The sequence below is a fragment of the Stylophora pistillata genome, unplaced genomic scaffold (genome assembly GCF_964205215.1).
Source record: "Stylophora pistillata unplaced genomic scaffold, jaStyPist1.2 SCAFFOLD_551, whole genome shotgun sequence".
Classification (NCBI taxonomy): domain Eukaryota; kingdom Metazoa; phylum Cnidaria; class Anthozoa; order Scleractinia; family Pocilloporidae; genus Stylophora; species Stylophora pistillata.
In genome coordinates, this window is record NW_028290854.1 from 5,001 (window position 1) to 23,598 (window position 18,598).

At 42.3% G+C, this 18,598-nt stretch overlaps 2 protein-coding genes and 1 long non-coding RNA gene across 3 annotated transcripts in view; 2 read left to right on the plus strand and 1 right to left on the minus strand.

Annotated features, from left to right (window-relative positions):
- LOC148715725 (uncharacterized) overlaps positions 1-7,246 on the plus strand; it is an 8,312-nt gene extending 1,066 nt beyond the window's left edge. Inside the window, exons 3-4 of the mRNA XM_088746581.1 lie at positions 4,437-4,570; positions 6,062-7,246. Of these exons, the coding sequence (XP_088602707.1) occupies positions 4,437-4,570; positions 6,062-6,551 (624 nt within the window). The 3' untranslated portion in view covers positions 6,552-7,246. The remainder of the gene's footprint in view (positions 1-4,436; positions 4,571-6,061) is intronic.
- Positions 7,247-11,280: 4,034 nt separating this feature from the next.
- LOC148715726 (uncharacterized) lies at positions 11,281-15,314 on the plus strand. Its single transcript, XM_088746580.1, has 5 exons — positions 11,281-11,813; positions 11,912-12,445; positions 13,173-13,960; positions 14,171-14,352; positions 14,484-15,314. Exons 1-5 carry the CDS (start codon positions 11,686-11,688, stop codon positions 15,195-15,197), a joined length of 2,346 nt encoding a protein of 781 aa, XP_088602706.1. The 5' UTR covers positions 11,281-11,685; the 3' UTR covers positions 15,198-15,314.
- Positions 15,315-16,939: 1,625 nt separating this feature from the next.
- Positions 16,940-17,886, minus strand: LOC148715727 (uncharacterized). The gene is made up of 2 exons (XR_015995875.1): positions 17,741-17,886; positions 16,940-17,431 (listed from the first exon to the last, which is right to left on the minus strand). It is a non-coding gene; the product is annotated as an uncharacterized LOC148715727 (long non-coding RNA).
- Positions 17,887-18,598: the final 712 nt, after the last annotated feature.

The following is an 18,598-nucleotide window of genomic DNA, read 5'->3' on the forward strand; positions in this document are numbered from 1 at the left end:
TCAAATGTCACCCAACACGCGTCACAGACATACACGCGTATAGAGAAAAGACCAAAGAAACAAAAACAACAGAACAAAAACACAAAAAAAGCACAATAGTGACTTCGATGGCCGTATTTCCTCAAGTGTGACGTCATTGACGTTACTCTGACGTCATACGTCACGAAATACGCGTGACTGCACCACACGCGTGAAAGAAAAAGATCACAATTTTGAGTGAAATGTGCGCATCTCGTCATGTATGACGTCATGCACCTCATCATGGCATGAAGTGGATGACATCACGCCTCGCCTGGGTTGCGTAATGGCGCCACAAGTGCAATATCAATTGAGAAAACTGCTAGAGGTCTAAGTCCACCAAAGTGCTCCTTTTTTAAGTTTCTCAAGCCCCATTTTCCCAAAGCACATTAATGTAGACATGCTTAGAAAGGTCTCTGCAAGAGGAACACTTTGATATGTATAAAACTCCTTAACTCCTTAATGGGCATGCTCAGCGGAAGAGGTCGAGAACGAGGGGAGGTCCACCAAAGTGGTTTTCCTTAAGTTTGTCAAGCTTCATCTCACCAAACCACACTAAAGTAGTCATGGTTGGGAAGATCTCTGCCAGAGGAACACTTTAATATGTATAAAACTCAATAGGTTAAGAAACCCCTTAAGATACAGCAGTTAGTTAGGGTTGCAATCTAGGGCTAGGGTTAGGCTAGGGGTTAGGGTTGCAATCTAGGGCTAGGGTTGCAATCTAGGGTTAGGGTTGCAATCTAGGGCTAGGGTTGCAATCTAGGGTTAGGGTTAGGCTAGGGGTTAGGGTTAGCACCTTCACGTCTAAGGGAATCACCCTAGAATTAACTCAGTCCTGCCCAAATCTGGCATGTAGATTGTAAAGTGCATGATCTCTTATGGGGAAAAGTATCAGCTCAATCCGTCGCGAAGCATGCATTTTTGAACGAAGCAAAAAGGTCCGGTATAGGTATAACACCCACACAAGACTTGAACTTGTAACTTCACCTTGATACTAGGGCTTGATCTCAAACCTGCTAAAAGCTTTATTCCTGAGAGTTGAGCTCTGAAATTTTCACAGGATTCTTATGGCGTTCTCTCCATCTCGAGGAGCAAGTTTGATGTCAATCCGTGTCATACTTTTCATTTTAGGTGCATTTTGTCATCAGATGTCCATCCGCCACAAAGAGTTAGTGCTAGGCTTACCAGGTTTCTAAGGTCTTGCCACGCATCATTTCATCGAATCACAGCATGTGATACACTGTTAGGAAGGTCTCGTCGAGAAGAACATCTTCACGTGTTTCAATCTACTGAGCCTAATAATGCGCATGCGTTGGAGAAGGTAAAAAGTCGAAAAAAAGGGGCATTTTGACAGTTCCGTTTGAAAGGCTACGAAAACCATGAAAACCTCCCGAAACTGACAGAAGAGGACATTGAAATGATTGTTCATTCTATTGACAGTCGTGTGGTTTAATGGGTGTAGAAAATGATCCATTGGAGAATTTTCTACGAATTTTCTTGTTTGACGGGGTGAAATAAGTACGCTTTGCAGACCTATCTTTCTTAGCTTTCAAAATTCGTAGAAAAATCAATTTTCATCCGTTTCTCGTTAAACTTACATCGATGCAATTAGCTTTGAAAGTACTTTCCACTAGAATTATAAAAAGAGATGAAAGTTGGCGTGTCCACACTCTGTCAAAGTTGAAACTTTTTCTCACTTTTACCCCGACCTATTAAAAATGGAAAAATTGCTCGGCTCACAGTATTTTCAACGTCAGTGGTCATTAAACAGCAGGAAAAAGAGAAAAAGGAGGAAAAAGGAAGAGAACAAAATAAAAAAGAAACAGACAAAAAAGGGGAACTCCGGTATCGAACCCCGGACCGTCAGATTCTCGGTAATCTGCCCGCGGCGGTCATGGAGGGTCAAGAGTTCAATACCGGCCGGTGCGCGACTAAACTCTTTTTTGCTTTTTTTGCTTTTTTCCTCCTTTTTCTTCTTTTACCCCTCCTATTTTCATGCACTTTAGCTGCCGAGCATGGTTTTTCTCTTTATTTTTGAAAATAACCATCTTACCGATTTTCACTTGAACATGTACAAGTAAACAAACAAAATGGCGGACTGCACAATGCGATCGTAGTTTTGCTTTTATCGCCTAAGCCAAGGCCTAAGCCAGCCCACGGACACCCGAAATCAGCTTGCCTCTCCACGCTCTATGTATTGGCCCAGTTTTTTTGCAAAGAAAACGCTTCCTTTGCCAAACAAACGCAAAACCGAACCGGACCACGTGGTGGCAGCCATTCGCAAGTTGCCATCCTAGTTTTCTGCTTTTAGGCCTGAGCAGAAGCCCAAGGCAGCCCACGGACACCCGAAGTCAGCTTAAGAGTCCATTCTGTACCTAGCGGCCCATTCTATTTGCACTTTCAAGCCGTTCCTTTGGCCAACAGACGCACAACATGCTGCCAGCTCATTTGCATAATGCCAAAATCATTTGGCGAGGAGAGGTAGCCCTTCTTGCAAGCTACAACAACTACTAAGTCCCCGAAGCAACTCGCAAATCCCAAGCCCAGCTACTCGCCCGACTCGCATTCCACCCACAAAGCCCAAATCTCAACGCATTTTATTTTTTATTACATTTCAACATCACATCACAGCAGAGTTGCTTCAAGAGTCTTAGCGGCTGTTCGCTCGGGTTCTAATCCACTAGACTGAAACTTGGCCCCTGGCCGAGATACCCCTTCCATTCTTTGAAGAGCTCCTAAGGGCTTTACGGAACCTAGAGGCTTCATGATGCCTCCTCGGTCTCACCAAGCCAACCCAGCGGGAACCCAAGCCAAGTGAACCCAAGCCTCAACCGCTCCTTACCCAGCCCAGGCCCAGGCCCCCCTCTTCAAAATTCTCACCAAGGCCAGCTGAAAAATGCCCACCAGGGCAAATGAACATTTCTGCCCAGGGCAACTGAACACTGCCGAGGGAAAATCAACAACACTGTTCCTTCTATCCTTTTTCCTGCTGTAAAAGACCTTTTGCTGTTGATTTTCTCTAACGCTCGCCTCCGTTCATTAGTTATGACTTCATTCCTATGGAGACTTTGCACCTTGACAGCTTTGCAAGGCCTACACTACTTGCATGGTAGGCTATTGCCTTTTATTTCAATTAACCCTTACCTGACGCTTAAGACTGCTCTTAAAGCAAGAAATAGAGCTAGGGTTAGTTAGAAAAACAGCTAGGGTAACCTAAAACCGATAAGACCCGCTTAAATCTTTTAAATTGCTCACTCTTCAGACAGGGATTCTAAGGGTGAATCTTTCAAATTGCTAACCCCTCAAAGGGTGATTTTTCCAAATCTCTCACCCTTCTAAGGGTGAATCTCTCAGATTGCTAACCCTTCAAAGGGTGAATTTTTCAAATCTCTCACCCTTCTAAGGGTGAATCTCTCTAACCCTTTACCCTTCTAATGGTGAATCTCTGAAAAACCCTAACCCTAACACCTAGCTAGCCCTCACCCCTAACTTGAACCCTAGCCCTAAACTCCTAAAACCCGGTTAAATCTTTCAAATTGCTCACTCTTCAAAGAGGGAATCTTTCAGAAACCCGGTTAAATCTTTCAAATTGCTCACTCGTCAAAGAGGGAATCTTTCAGAATCTTTCAAATTGCTAACCCTTCAAAGGGTGAATTTTTCAAATGTCTCACGCTTCTAAGGGTGAATCTTTCAAATTGCTTACCCTTGTAAGGGTGAATCTTTCAAATGTCTTACCCTTCAAATGGGTGAATATTTCAAATGTCTCACCCTTCAAAGGGTGAGTCTATCAAATGTCTCCCCCTTCTAAGGGTGAATCTTTCAAATGTCTTACCCTTTCAAAGGGTGAATCTCTCAAATGTCTTACCCTTGAAACCTAACCCTAAACCCTAGCACTACATTTTCTTGATTCACCTGCAGAGACCTAGGTTAGCACCCTCATAGGGGTCAATGGGATTTCTTAACCACCCTCATAGGGGTCCATGGGATTTCTTAAGCACCCTCGTAGGGGTCCTTGGGATTTCTTAACCACCCTCATAGGGGTGCCTGGGATTGGAAATTAATTCTACTCAGTGTGTCAACCTGATGGTGGTATGGACAGCATGAGGGGGTCTCAGAAAAGCAAAAGCTTGACCACTACATACAGTACTGTTTGTTTTTTTTTTTTTTTTTACAAGTTCAATGTCATTTTCAGTCTTGAGGAAAAGATCGAGTGATTTGCCCACTGGGGAGGTGTGGTTTGAAAATTGCAAACATTTGTCTTAAAAAATGGTAGAACTGGTTATTATTATTATTGTTATTATTATTATTATTATTATTATTACTATTACTATAATTATTATTGTGAATTAAAACTGGTTATAGTTCATTTCTGTTCATTGTCCATTCATGAATGTTTTCTTTTTACTTGCACCTTGTAGAACAGGAAGGGTGAAAGCTTTTCAGGACCCGCATTCTCTGCGCACATGAAAAGTTTGTTTCGCAGCCTCACTGGAAAATCGGTGACAATCAACATGCTTCGATCTGCATTCATTACCTGGTCATATGGTAGAGAGTAAGTGGCCATTTTTTTTTTTTACTACTATACAATTCAGCAAATAAGTCATGCCTTTATTTAATGATCGCAACAGCAGATAGCCTCAACTTTTGGCCCTCAGAACATAAACATACAATTTCATTTAACAATTCTTTAAGAACTCATTATTTATTATCTAGAGGGCCGCAAGTTTATTAGCCTCGGCTATTTCGTGTTAACCCTCGTTAGATAAAGTCTTGACCTTACCTTACCTAAGAAAGAATTAAAATTTCAGTCAAAGCCATGGATAACCCAAGGATTTCAAAATATCCATTCGAGTAAAAAAAGTAAATTTTATAAAAGATATTTCAAGACCAAATCTTGTTCAATACCTCCTTTGAGACCGGTTGTAATGCCGGCCAATTTAAAATTAGCAAATGTGATTCCAGTCTATAAAAAGGGATCCCACACTTGTCTATCCAATTATCAACCAATCTGCTTGATGTCTGTTTTTAATAAATTCCTTGAAAAACTTGCATGCAATAGATTAGTTGATTTCCTTGAAAAGGAAAAAAAAGTGTTCTTTGAAAATGAACTTGGTTTTAGGGCTTAGCAGTCCACTCATCACACTACACTTGGTGTTGTTGATAGATTTCAAAGGGCAATTGATGGGCAATTGACAGGCATTTTTCTTGCGGTATATTCTTAGATGTCAGTAAGGCGTTTGATACCATCAGTCATGAGATATTGTTAAGAAAATTGGAGTTTTTATCTCGATGGCTTCTTTAATTCAGTACTTAGTATCCACAACTACAATACACGAAGTGCAGCAAATCAATCTTATTACCTGCCTCGAGCTAGCACAAACTATGGTATTTTTCATATTCGCTTTAAGGACCAAAGGTCTGGGACTCTCTTGGGCAAGATATAAAGTCAACCCCTTTCAGTAAATTTAAAAAAAAAAAGAAATTAAAAATGAATTACTGTGCCAATATTAATGTCACCCTGGTCTTCTGCTTTGACCAGAGTAATCAGTTTCTTCATAGCTATTACTGTGATTTATTTGTTGCTCTAGGCTCTTTTATAATTTATACATATATATATATATATATATATGTATTTAGTGTGACTTGATTTTCGTAGAACAGTGCTCAATACATAGAAGTAGAGCGAAGTATATATTGTGGGAGGCCCTCAATATATATATATATATATATATATATATATATATATATATATTTGTTTATTTATTTTTTTTTTATTTATTTATTTATTTTTTTTCATGACTTGCAAATTTCCTTTAGTCTTAATTATTTCTAGTTTAACTCTGTGCGTGTCCCGACCTTAATATTGTAATTGAATTTATAATTTTCTCTTGTACTAAGGCCATTCATTCCACAGGCAACCAAAACAAAACAAACACTTAAGATGAAAACTCAACTTAAACATGCAACTTACACTTGGACCAGTACCCACTAAATTCAGTGTTGTCAATGTAGCCATCTCTAAAACCAGATTTCCATTTCACAGGGACTGCACAGATGCCCTGAAGGCGTCATTGGCGGCCGCGCTCAGACATTCACGGCAACAGGCTCAGCGGACATACGACCGCCGCACCGCCAATGACCGAAAGAGGCTTGCTGTCGACCTGGCCAGAGACTACGCAGAGGACCGTCTGGACGACGGATCCGACGGTGGCCAAGCACAACCGCAGAGTTCCGATGACTGCCCTTTCAAACCCGGTGACTTTGTGGCAGTAGTGGAAGAGGATAGCCGGCTTAACTGCCCAAAGGTTTTGATAGGACAGATCCATTCCCTTGGTCAAGAAGGTGAGGTTTCTCTTCTCTGGTACAAGAACGTTTCAAAGAACTTTTACAGACTGCAACACGGCAGTGGACAGTGGAGGGAGAGTGTTGACAGCCTAGTGCCTGTTACTGTGAAAGCGCCAAAGAATCGACCGGGGTTGTATCAACTGTGCACTTCCCCCCGTCAAATACACAAGGTCGTCTTTGCAGATTAGGATATCTTCAGTCCACTGAAGAACTACAACTCTTTTTCGTGTCATTGCTACAAACATTCATTTTGTTACTTGATCATCCATCTCATGCCATTTTAAAGTGTTGCCGTTTTGTTGACGTGATGGTTGTGATGTGTGTTATGGGTCACAATTTGAATTTTTTTCAAGTTGGGTTGATTCTCGATTTTCCTCTCGAATAATTAGGGCTAGGAGACAAATGAAATTGAGAATCAACCCAGGTCTGGAAAAAAAAAAAAATTCACTCCGATGCAATGTTGACCTGCAACATGCACGCTGTTCTCACAGGCCATTTGATTGGATTTTAAGAAGGGCATTTTGTATCGCCAAAAAAATATCTTTGGAAGTTGAAAAAAAAAAAAGAAGAAAAAAAATTGAGTCTGAATTGAAAATTGAATTTTGACCTGCAACATACACACGTGTATGCAATTTGAATTGAGTGGGACCCCAGTATTTCATACTTGGCTCCAAGGCTGCAGAGACATTTATTCAGTCTTGTGCTTGTCTCGTAGACGGTTCACTTTTAAAAATCGCTTTCTATGAACAGTTTCCCTTGGAAAAACAAAAGTAGTGGTGTCGGCAGCGTTTGCGAAGGAATATAGCATTTGTCACGTGTGAGTTGTTGAAGTGATTGTGTTGTGTCTTGTGAGGAAATAAATCGATGTGTTTACATATTCTCAGCTGGTATTGGTTTGCTTGATTTTAAAGAAATGCCAAAATGCTGACAGCTTTCAAAACAATAGCTTCTTTGTCCCATGTGAGGGGGTCTGAGAAGTGCTGGATTTATCAAGTCCCACTGAGAAAGATCTTGGATTCCCTTACATGGAGCACTATAGCTATTTGACTGGAGGTGCAGGGGACCGATGGTCACTGTGAAGTTGGCTGGTCTATCCATATAAGATTGTGATAGGGAGAGGGGGATAGGTATTCTTTTGCTTGCTTTCGTGCTCTTCTGTTTCGGGGTTTCTTCAACCCTTTCGAGTCACAAAAGTGATCAATAATCCCTACATGAGATGCAAAAAGTTATGAGATTTCATGAAATGATCACCTCAGGAAAAGCGCGGGACCTGCATATTCCAAATTGCATGTGCATATGCTCGAATGCACATTACAGGTTAGCTAACCCTCCAGCCTTGGGAAGTTTCATGCCAGATTTGGGCAGGACTGAGTTAATTCTAGGGCGATTCCCCTAGACGTGAAGATGCTAACCCTAACCCCTAGCCCTAGATTGCAACCCTAACCCCTAGCCCTAGATTGCAACCCTAACCCCTAGCCTAAGCCTAGCCCTAGATTGCAACCCTAACTAACTGCTGTATCTTAAGGGGTTTCTTAACCTATTGAGTTTTATACATATGAAAGTGTTCCTCTGGCAGAGATCTTCCCAACCAGGACTACTTTAGTGTGGTTTGGTGAGATGAAGCTTGACAAACTTAAGGAAAAACCACTTTGGTGGACCTCCCCTCGTTTTCGACCTCTTCCGCTGAGCATGCCCATGAAGGAGTTAAAGAGTTTTATACATATCAAAGTGTTCCTCTTGCAGAGACCTTTCTAAGCATGTCTACATTAATGTGCTTTGGGAAAATGGGGCATGAGAAACTTAAAAAAAGAGCAGTTTGGTGGACTTAGACCTCTAGCAGTTTTCTCAATTGATATTGCACTTGTGGGGGTGATCAAAATCAGTTCTCTCCCCTATGAATGGATCATCAGAAGAACAAGTTATGAGATTTCAACCACTCTCTTAAACCAACTCTCTCTTCCATGAAGATGTCATCATTTACAAAGGACAGCATCCATTAAAATGGTTCAGGCAGAAAACCCTACCCCGATTAAAACCAGCCAAGAAAGAAGAGACTGAATAAAATAACTGCCTTCCTCGTTTCCTTTAAAGATCTGTACAAAGTACTTGTACATAAACAATAGGACATGAGTCCCCTTAAATAGATGCAAAGGCTTCAATTCCCTCTGACCTGACTGAGATGATAAATTGCACTTCTCAGGCCTGGGGTTGGTTTTGTGCTGTCTTATTTGGGTTTCAAGTCACAAAAGTGATCACAGTCAGTCTTCCCCCCACAATATCACTAGATGAGAAGAGAAAGTTATGAGATTTCCTAAAGTGATCAGCTCAGGAAAAGTGTTTGGGTATTGTATCAAATTCTGTGAAGAAGGTAATGGAAAGATCACTAGGGAGAATTTGTAAGTGGGTATGGGGGGGGCTCAAAGGGTTGTCGTTCGGAATCTTTGCCTTCTTTCAAAAGAAATAACAACCGCTCTCTCTTAGAACCAACTCTCTTACATGAAGATGTCATCATTTACAAAGAACAGCATGTATTAAAATGGTCGTTCTGATCTGACCTGACTCATATAATAAGCTGGACTTTTCATGCTAGCCCAGTACTTCAATTACCCACGACTGGTATGTGCCAAGACATTGAGAAAAGCCTTAGGTAGTAGATTGTGAGAAATTTCATTTGATCAGCTTGGCGATTTTGCTCATTGACCGAAAAAGGAAGCATTGTTTTGTGGAGAAACTGAACGAAACGAAAAGAAAAAAAAAAAGGCTCATCTCAAGGACTCTTTGCTTGAAGAAAGAAGTGAATTGTCAGCTTCATTTCGGATCTGTACACTCTTTAGATGCTTGAAGGAAGTCACTTGTCGTCTCAATTTGATTTGTACACTCTTTACAGGAATTTCTTTTGTCGGTAAAATATTCTTGCTTTCTCTTCACGGAAAAGTGCTTATTTTTGCAGGTATTTTGGTTAGATTTTGACGTATGATCTCGAAGGGTAATGGGAAACTGCTTTGGCCATCTGCCGTCCAATCGAAGCTTTCCTTCATCATCTCGGCCTAGGGGCTGCGTAGGAGGGCTATGTAAACAAAGGGAGACTCTTTTGGGCTGGATCGATCAAAAGAAATTGTCGGTTTAATACCATATTGTTCAATTATTATTTAATACGATATTGTTCGACCGTCCAAGTCATTCGAGCACCGAGAATGCACAGGCAGCCGCCGGAGCACTGGAACTTGCCCCGTCGAGGCAAGTTCCAGTGTTCGCTCGGCCAAAACACCAAAATAGCTACGTGGGGAAAATCCTCGAATGACGTCAAGAGGCTTTTTTGGGACGTCTATTTGGAGAAAATTGACGTCAATAGGTAAACAAAGTAAGGCAAGATCTATTTTGGGAAATTTGACGTAAGGTGCCCCCGTTATATATAAGTGTCCCCTGGCAAAATAAAAATAAATACATATTAAAGAAACGTACTTGAAGCCGCAGCGAGAACCTCTAAAAATGAGCCGGAAAGCTGCGATCTCCGATTATTTTTCATCCAAGAGTTCGAGTCCAGCGAACGAGGAACGAGATTCGCAGGAATTATTTCGGTAGGGGAAGCATTATTTAGTATTGTTTTCAATAGTAGAAATCGCTGTAGCATCTTGTAACACTTCCAAGAGGAATTGTTTGTTTGTTTCCACTCGGAACTCGCTGTGGCTATATACATATGCCCGGCAGCCGGGAATGGTCTTAAATAGACTAAATGCCCGGCAGTCAGAAAATCTCACCGAATTTTCACTGAAAGCTTCGATCTTTCAAGCCTCTTGAGAGTATTAAATGTTTCTTTAGCAAGGTCAAGCGACTCTAAATATTATTTTGGTTTTCTAGCTAGTTCACCATCGAAAGATGCGATCGTGGCCATACTATAAAGTGGCTATCTGGTGACACTTCGAAAAAACTCGTCTCAAACCTAACAGCCAAATGAATAAAGGCCGATAGTTTCTAAAGAAAATGTTTGGGGCTGCGTCGGTGGGGGTAAGGAAATAATTTGAACATATCAACAAAGTTGAAATGGTAAATTGGCCACCGTTACGATTATAAAAGCTGACCTTTCGAGCGTTAGCCCTTCGTTCGTCGGAGCGAATCTAACAGCGAAATATTTACTTGGCGAATTCCGACTGAAAGCCTCAAGCGATCACTATAATTATTTTGCTTTTACATTGGGCGAAAAAACTGTTGGTTTTTCTTTTGTTTTGTTTCCGTTTTGTTTTGTCTTGTTTTTGTTTTATAACTATTATTATTCCGATAAAATGCTTAAAAATCGAAAAATACATTGAAATGTCTGATAAAAATTTAAGAAAAGCGAGTGCATACACACCTCGGTTCATAATAATGATAGCTATGATAATAATGCTGAACACTTCTTGGCTCAGTATTCCTGGCTTTAGCTATGATTCCCAGAAATAGCTTTCTCATTGCCTTGCTGTTATTCCTTATCATTATGCCTTACTATGATTCCTTATTATTTCCCTTACTATTATATAGCAATAATTTCCATCAAATCTTCTGCAATACAAAATATTAACAGCGAATAAAACGATGAAAAAGAACTCACTTTCGGCTCACATCTGCACCTTTTTTTTTTTTTCTTTCAAAGCGTCTGGAAAACTATAGATAACGGAGTCAAATCTGAACAGATTCAAAGTCTAATAATCTGATAAGTAAAAGCATATCTAAAACTATACAGAAAAGAGAAAGGTGAATGGCAAATCTAGAGCCCTTTTATTGTTATTATTATTATTATTATTATTATTATTATTATTATTATGATTCTCGTAGATCCTCGCAAGAGAGTGACGACGGTAGTGGCAGAGACGACAAGAGTCCACCAAGAAGGTAAATGATATCAACTAAATGATGATGACACGTGGAACCAGGGTAAAGCCGTGAAATCTGTTCTCTGTTTTCATGACAGAGTTCAGAGAGAATTCCACTATTACGCTGAAACTTTTGAGAAAGATAGCTTACTTGACTTTTGTAAGGCATTCGACGTGAACTCGGATATTCTGGTCAAACCGCCGATTATGCCTTCTTAACCTATGGTTTCACTTCTTGGGGCAGCAGGCGTAGCTAGTTCATTTCACCGTGATTTCAAATGCATTTGGAACGAGCCTAGACAACTTAACACGATCGCGTATCTTGTTCTGTGTAGGAAAAACCAGAGAAGTCGAAAAACCAGTGGCGCTGGAGCAAGGTAGGATCCTCATGTTTTCTGTTTGTTTTTAGTAACCCAGGATCTGCGATATATCTTTGGTGTACAATTTTGTCGCGCGCACTCGGTACGTTCTGGAAATGGCCACAATCTGTATCTATTCCCATTGTTACTTGTGTAAAACAAAAAACAACAAACAAAAAGTGTGTCTGTCTTGGATTTTCAGACAGTTGCTTGACACAGAGGCTGCAGCAGAAGGTGGTAGGAGGTGGGTCAAATCGCTCCTCTACTTGGCCCATTTTTTTCCCTTTTCTCTTTTGGTAGCCGTAGGGTAATGGTCTAATAGGAGGTTTTTTGCGCCGACAGAGCTGACGACCACGATGATGAGGAAGACGTGCAGACGCCCGGGGACAGGACATTTTTAGTGCCAGAAGAGGAACTTGTAGAGGAGAGCAGTCAGTCCTTTTACCGAAAACAGGAGGCACTTTCCGTCCAAAGGGACGCGGAGACTGTACAGCCATACTTTCCCTTGGCATTCGCAGAATCCCCGGACAGGCCTCTAGCCTTCAACTTTGATTTGTTCTTGCTGGACAGTCTGACGCTGCCAAGACACATAGTGCCTCGCGACTCTGATGAGGAGAGGGTCTCCAACGCACTTACCTTCGAAGACGCAGCCAGCGCAATAAGTTACTGCACACGCAGCCTAGAGATTGGGTGGAAAGACACGCTTCCTTTGCCCTCTCCGTCTGATCCAACCCAGAAGTCTCCCCGTCGCAAACATCTACTCAGAGACCTGAACAAGTGGGAACTTTTCCGACGTGACGGGGCAAAGTTGACCGAAGCCCTAACTAGCAGACAAGCGCCTTTAGACAGCAATTTAAACCTGGTTCGCTTGGACAGGTAGGTCGCTGGTTTTTTTTTCATTTTCATATGATTGGATTTGATTTCCGCGTTAGGCTTAAACTCTTACCCCTTGGCTAATGGTCGGAGTATTTAGATCTCCTATTTTTTTCTCTTCTTTAAATGACTTCGTGGACAGATAGATCTAGCCCGCCGGACCTTTGGATCATTTTTTATCACCTGTTACCGGCCAGTCAGACTCGCCTAGGAAGGATGCTCAGCTTTTCCCCTGAATTAAACCAAATATGAGCAAAGCATCTACTTGCAGAGACTTTGACTCGATTAGAATGATTCCTTTTGTGGAACAATATTCCAGTTAACAACAAACATATGAAACATATTCCAGTTGATGCTAGGCAGTCAGAGCCCCTTGGCTCTTTTAGGGGCGAGCTTCAGGATTTTGACTTTAAAAGACTCTTACATGTCTTTGATGGCGAACATTATCGCACTTTTAAAATAATCTGTCCTAAATGTCGTCGGAGCTACAAACCCACTCGGTTTGTAGCTCTTAGATTCTAGTTTTTGCCTCCTTTTTGCGTGAGCGTATTAGATCTAGGGAATGGAGGGGCAATAGGATGCTTAGTTTTTTGTTTCAGTTTTTTTTTTTTCGGTTTCTCTTTCAGTTTTGTGTCTCTGTTTTTCGTGTACTTTGTAGAAATACTTAAGTAAATGAATCAATCCATTTCTTTCCTCAATTCTTGTTTGGTAATCCTTCGTCTCCATGTAGGTTTGGAAATATCATGGTCTGGAATGCACCTCCCTGGTCCCTGGCCAGCCCAGAATACACGCACGGCTTTCCCAGGAAGCTCGTTACGCAAGACCACGGGGGTTTTCTACCGGGCAACATAACAGTGTCGGCGAAAGCCAGTAATTTGACGTTGAGGCGACTGGCTGTGTGCGACGTGGCCTGCTTGGTAAGTCGGGCAACCACCGCGGGCTCAGGTCTCAGCAGGGCGCGACTCCTAAACCTCAGGTACGCGGCCATCAGATATCAGAGCGGAACATTCTGTCCGCAGTACCTTGCGTCCGCCATGGTGGAGTACGGCGTGAGCTTCGGCACCTTTGAAGCCCTATCGCCGGAGACCTTAGAAACGCTTCACTCCAACCTGAACCCAGCTTGGAGAGAGGGCGACGAGTCGTCAGCCGCGGAGGGATCCAGCCCTAGCAACGAGGAAGACGACGACGCCGACGAACCCCTGATAGAGTGTCCGCAAAGCGTCATGCGGGAAATCGGCAAGTCGTCCAGCGACGGCACTGCGCAACGCCAGTCCTCCCGAGAGACGGACAGACTGCTCTGCGATCTGCTCGCGCGGCTAGCTAGCCAACCTGGGCAGCAGAGTGACTCCTCGTCCGAAGGGGACGGCGGTGGGGCCGAAAGGGCAGCAGAAGCCACCACCTCCACGGCTGTCGCCGGCCTTGCCAGAAGAAAGAAGAGAAGGGCTTCCTCTGTAGGCGGTGCTAGAACCAAGGCGACGCGCACGGAAGAAAGGGCGCTGCCTGAGGGCGGACAACCAGGTAATGATAAGGCTGAAAAGCAACCGCGTTAACCAACTGCTGCCTTTTGTTTGATTGTCTGTTTTGTTCGGTTTTTTTTTTTTTTTTTTTTCTGTTCACATTATTTATTTATTAATTTATTTATCTATTTATCTATTTATCTATTTATTTATTTTATTTTATTTTATTATTATTATTATTATTTTTTTTTTTTCACTTTTTAAATGACAGCTGGAGCAGGAGCGACGACCACAGGCCAAGGCGAAGGGCAGACAGCGCAAGCAGAGGCAGAGGATCGCTGGGGCCTGAGGCACTCGTCGGTGCCGGGTCTCCGAATGGAGGATTTCCCCGACGAGGAAACGTGGCAGGCCGTGTCAAACTTCTTCAGAGACCACCAGCCACTTCGCCAAGAGGTAAACTTACATTCGTGATCACCGATCAGATCATCACTGTTAAACCCTGTTGGATCATTTGTGTGCCTCCTGGCGCACTGGTGATGTATATCGTCAATCTTGTTTCCCCTTCTTGTTGTCTGTCCCAACAGGAACTACAAACTGCCATGGCCAGCACAGCGGCAAATGCAGGAGGACGCGCTTGGAAAGAAGATCCGGAGGCAGTGCAAGAGGCCACCAGCCAGCGAGTCGCAGACGCGCACCGTCAAATGGTGGCCGAGAAGATGGCAAGCCTCTTTGTCATTTGCGCCGCTGCCTGTGACTGCCCAGAGGAGAGCTGTGCCCTGAAGGCCGGTCGATTTTGGCCGCAGATGGAGCCAGCAGACCCCTGTCGGCGACAACCACCATGTCCCGTCTGCAGGGTGTTTGCTCGCCACCTGGATCTCTGCCATCTCCTCGCTAGGAGCTCCACTAGCAAGGGCGCCCTCTTCAGCCGACTGCTGGCCAGTGCGGTGGCCGTCCACCAACTCTACGAGCTGGCAGTCCCCAAGTCATTGCCCCCCGGCCAGAAAACTACGAGGAAGCAGTCTGTAAAGGCCTTGCTGTGCTCCCTTTTAGAAGTGGAAAGAAATAGGTTGCAGTGCATCCGACGCATCGGGGAGCTAGCCCTGCTGGTGCCCCAGCTGCTCTGCGTTCAATTGTCCAGTGGTCGAGCGGCCTTCTGGGAACAGCTGCGGAGGGTAGCAAACACGGTCATCGCCCAACGCGGTCGACAGGCCAAACTGCTGGCTCTGGAAGCCATCCGTAAGAGGTTGCCCGACGATTCTTCCTGGAAGGACTTTCTGACCCCCTCTCTCCAAACCTGAAAAGTGTCCTATTCTAAATGGCAGTGACTGCGCCTGCGAATGACTTGGACTTTGCACGCGTTCAGATTTTTCAATTGTGTTAGGGTTAGTTTGTTTTTCTTCCTTCCTTCCTCGTTCTCGCTGTCATGTTCTGTTCGTCACTCACCGGCGCGACCGATCGCCGGTCTAGGACTCTTTAGCATATAGAGGTTCGGTACTATGTTAGCTATGTTAACCATCTTGTCAAAAATGTAGGTAGTTTCGCCCTTAAGAATCTCAGGAGAAACAATCACTTCACAAGCTTTACTTTTTACCAGTTCATCAGGTTCGACGGCTAGGAATAGATCAACTGATTACAAGTACTTTTAAGTTTGAGAGGAAATTGAATGTTTTATTGTAGTGTAGCTTCTTATTTAGTTTGAAATGTGTCTCAGTATAATCATAAGTTGGCTAGATACTATTTTGTTAAGTACACGAGCCCACAAGCCTTTTACCGTGAATTGTTATCGTGTATAAATAAAGATTCTACTACTACTACTAGTTTTATTTCAGGAGGACGCTTGTAAACTGAAGCCACTCCATTAAATCTTGTTTTACAACGAAAACAACCACTGTGTGTGTGTGTGTGTGTGTGTATCTTAAATTGTTGCTCTAAGGGTTGGGTTTTTGATATCTACAGGTGTTTTCTTCTCTTCTTCTATTTTTTTTTTTTTTTTTTTTTTTTTCGCAAATAGATTTGGACATATTATTTTTGGAAAATTGCAGAGCGCAATTGCATTCAAATCTATGAAAAAGAGTCATACTGAAATCAGAAAATCCAAACTCAAACATTAAATCTAAAGATCTCCTTACTCAAATGATTCCAAGTCATATGTTATTAAATCATCCATATCAATCATCAACATTTTGTTACAGGTTTCAGTTCTTCATCAGTTTGGTTACAATAGTAACACCATTAGAATGGAGAGATCCATTTCATGTCAGAGTGGCAATACCAAAGGAAGGAAAGATGGGAAGAAATCTTGGGAACAGCTTACCGATGCCAAGTGGCCATGCCCAAAAAAAGTCAAACTGTAAAAATGCTGTGTAGTAGCACGACTCTTTACAGGAATTTCTAAATATCCTGGCTATGCTACCGTATTTAAGCGAAAGAGAATGTCAGATTGCTCGTTAGAAATTTCATGGCAATTCTAGGTTTGTCAGGGTCCACGAAAAAGTCAAGTTTGTGTGACTAAAACTAGAGACCTCGTTTGGGAGGTTGGAATTTTTTTGCCCTATGTACTTCTATAAATATTATCCATACCTCCCCCCCACAGAAGGGACTTTTCTTAAGACCCCCTCCCAACACTCTGGAAATTGCAATGAAGGTTCATACATTTCCTTGAGGCTTTTGGCCTTTGAGATTCCCCCCATTCCCAAGAATTTTCAACCCTCTCTTTAAGCGGAGTATGGACATTTTCTGGAACTACACAATGCCAATTGGGTTGTAGCCTTGCTTCTGCAGTCCTACAACAAATGTAAGAGGACAGAAAGCATAGGAAGTGTGTTTTTTTTTTTTTTTTTAATGTGAAATTGAGAAGAACATTTTGGCACGCCATCCACAAATGCCAGTATGAAATGACAGACCACTTTTTCACAATCAAACAGTGATTAACACAATGGTTAACACACGCTTTTAGAATGAAATAATTCATAAGTAGTTTTCCATAATCCTCCAAATTCCATTCAAACAAGCTATGATCGTATTGACACCAAGTTCCACATTCACATGGGAAAGTTTTCATTTGGCATTGTCACATTGTTTGGAACTAAACATTAGAAACTAGCTTCTTTTAATAATGTTGTAAACAACTTTGCTATTTGTTGTTCACAAAAGTAAGTGAAATAGAAATGGAGAACTTTCACTTTGCTTCCCTTGTTCATTTCATTAGCAACTCTGACTAATTTCCTTGCAAAGACACTTCCCCTCTGTCGTGTGCTTCATTTCGATCTTGTTTTTCTCACTCACATCCTTTGGGAAGGAGAATTGTGAGCATATCCGTACACACACAAAGTAATCGTGCCATGCAATACATCCTTGATCAGTTATGATCAATCCATCACTATCACTAGTAGCTTTGAGAGTTATTGTAACAGTTTCAATTCCTAGTGAAACCACTCTTGGAGCTGGCTCTGTAATTGACCATAGCCCACCACGGTTCTATTACTTGAAATCAGATTTTGCATGCTTTGCAGATCATTTCATGTTGCTGGACCTACAACAAACAAAGAAAAATTACGATTCGTGCAACATATTGCTACAACCAGCTAAAAAATTCCATGTGAGCTGTTTCCAGCAAGTACTTCTCATATTAAACCAGACATTCAGTGTAGCTTCTACAGAAAAACCCTGATCAGTCATTGCAGCTAGGACATGTATATCTAAGTCCAATTTTTGGGGCTGTAACATTTTTAAAAGGCTGACTCGACTCAGTAACTTGCCATGCCCCGAATATATCTCCGAGCGAACGTTTTGGGTCGGTAGAAAGAAATTAGACACCTCAATTAACACAATCGCAACTTACATGCTGCTTAACTGCTGCTACAAACTGCTGATTGACTCTTTCATCGCCTTCTAAAATGTCTAAAATAACTTCCAAATCGTCTCCCCATAGCAAGCGCCATCTTGTTTTGAATGTGACTTCTACCTTCAACCTCAGAGGGCTCCCATTCTTCTTACCGTTTGAACTTCTCCGGCTTTCATAACCACTTCCCGTTCCCTCTATTAACTCTGATCAAACTTTATGATTCTCTCATAGTTAAACACCGCCTTTCACAAACTCCAGATTCTCCCAGCCGCACGCCATACATTATTCATTCTAGTCTATCGAGGGAACAGTTTTTCTAAGGCCCAGCCCTCTCGCGGCGGCCGCATCAAGCCCTCAAAAATTCAACTTTTTAGCTCATCCTCAAAGTTTATCATTCTCTCATAATTAAACAGCGCATTTCACAAACACGAGAGTGTGACAGGCGCGCGCTGCACTTTCTATACTATTGAGGGAACAGTTTTTCTAAGGCCCAGCTCTCTCGCGGCGGCTGCATTAAGCTCTCAAAAATTCAACTTTTTAGCTCATCCTCAAAGTTTATCATTCTCTCATAATTAAACAGCGCATTTCACAAACACGAGGGTGTGACAGGCGCGCGCTGCACTTTCTATACTATTGAGGGAACAGTTTTTCGAAGGCCCAGCTCTCTCGCGGCGGCTGCATTAAGCTCTCAAAAATTCAACTTTTTAGCTCATCCTCAAAGTTTATCATTCTCTCATAATTAAACAGCGCATTTCACAAACACGAGAGTGTTTACTGTTTACTGGCTATGCTACCGTATTTAAGCGAAAGAGAATGTCAGATTGCTCGTTAGAAATTTCATGGCAATTCTAGGTT

Bases quoted from the DNA above. Each gene is read 5' to 3' on its own strand.
- LOC148715726 (XM_088746580.1), top strand. From the start codon at position 11,686: ATGGCCACAATCTGTATCTATTCCCATTGTTACTTGTGTAAAACAAAA. The intron at 11,814-11,911 runs GTGGGTCAAATC...TTGCGCCGACAG, and splicing joins GCAGCAGAAGGTGGTAGGAG to AGCTGACGACCACGATGATG. The intron at 12,446-13,172 runs GTAGGTCGCTGG...GTCTCCATGTAG, and splicing joins AACCTGGTTCGCTTGGACAG to GTTTGGAAATATCATGGTCT.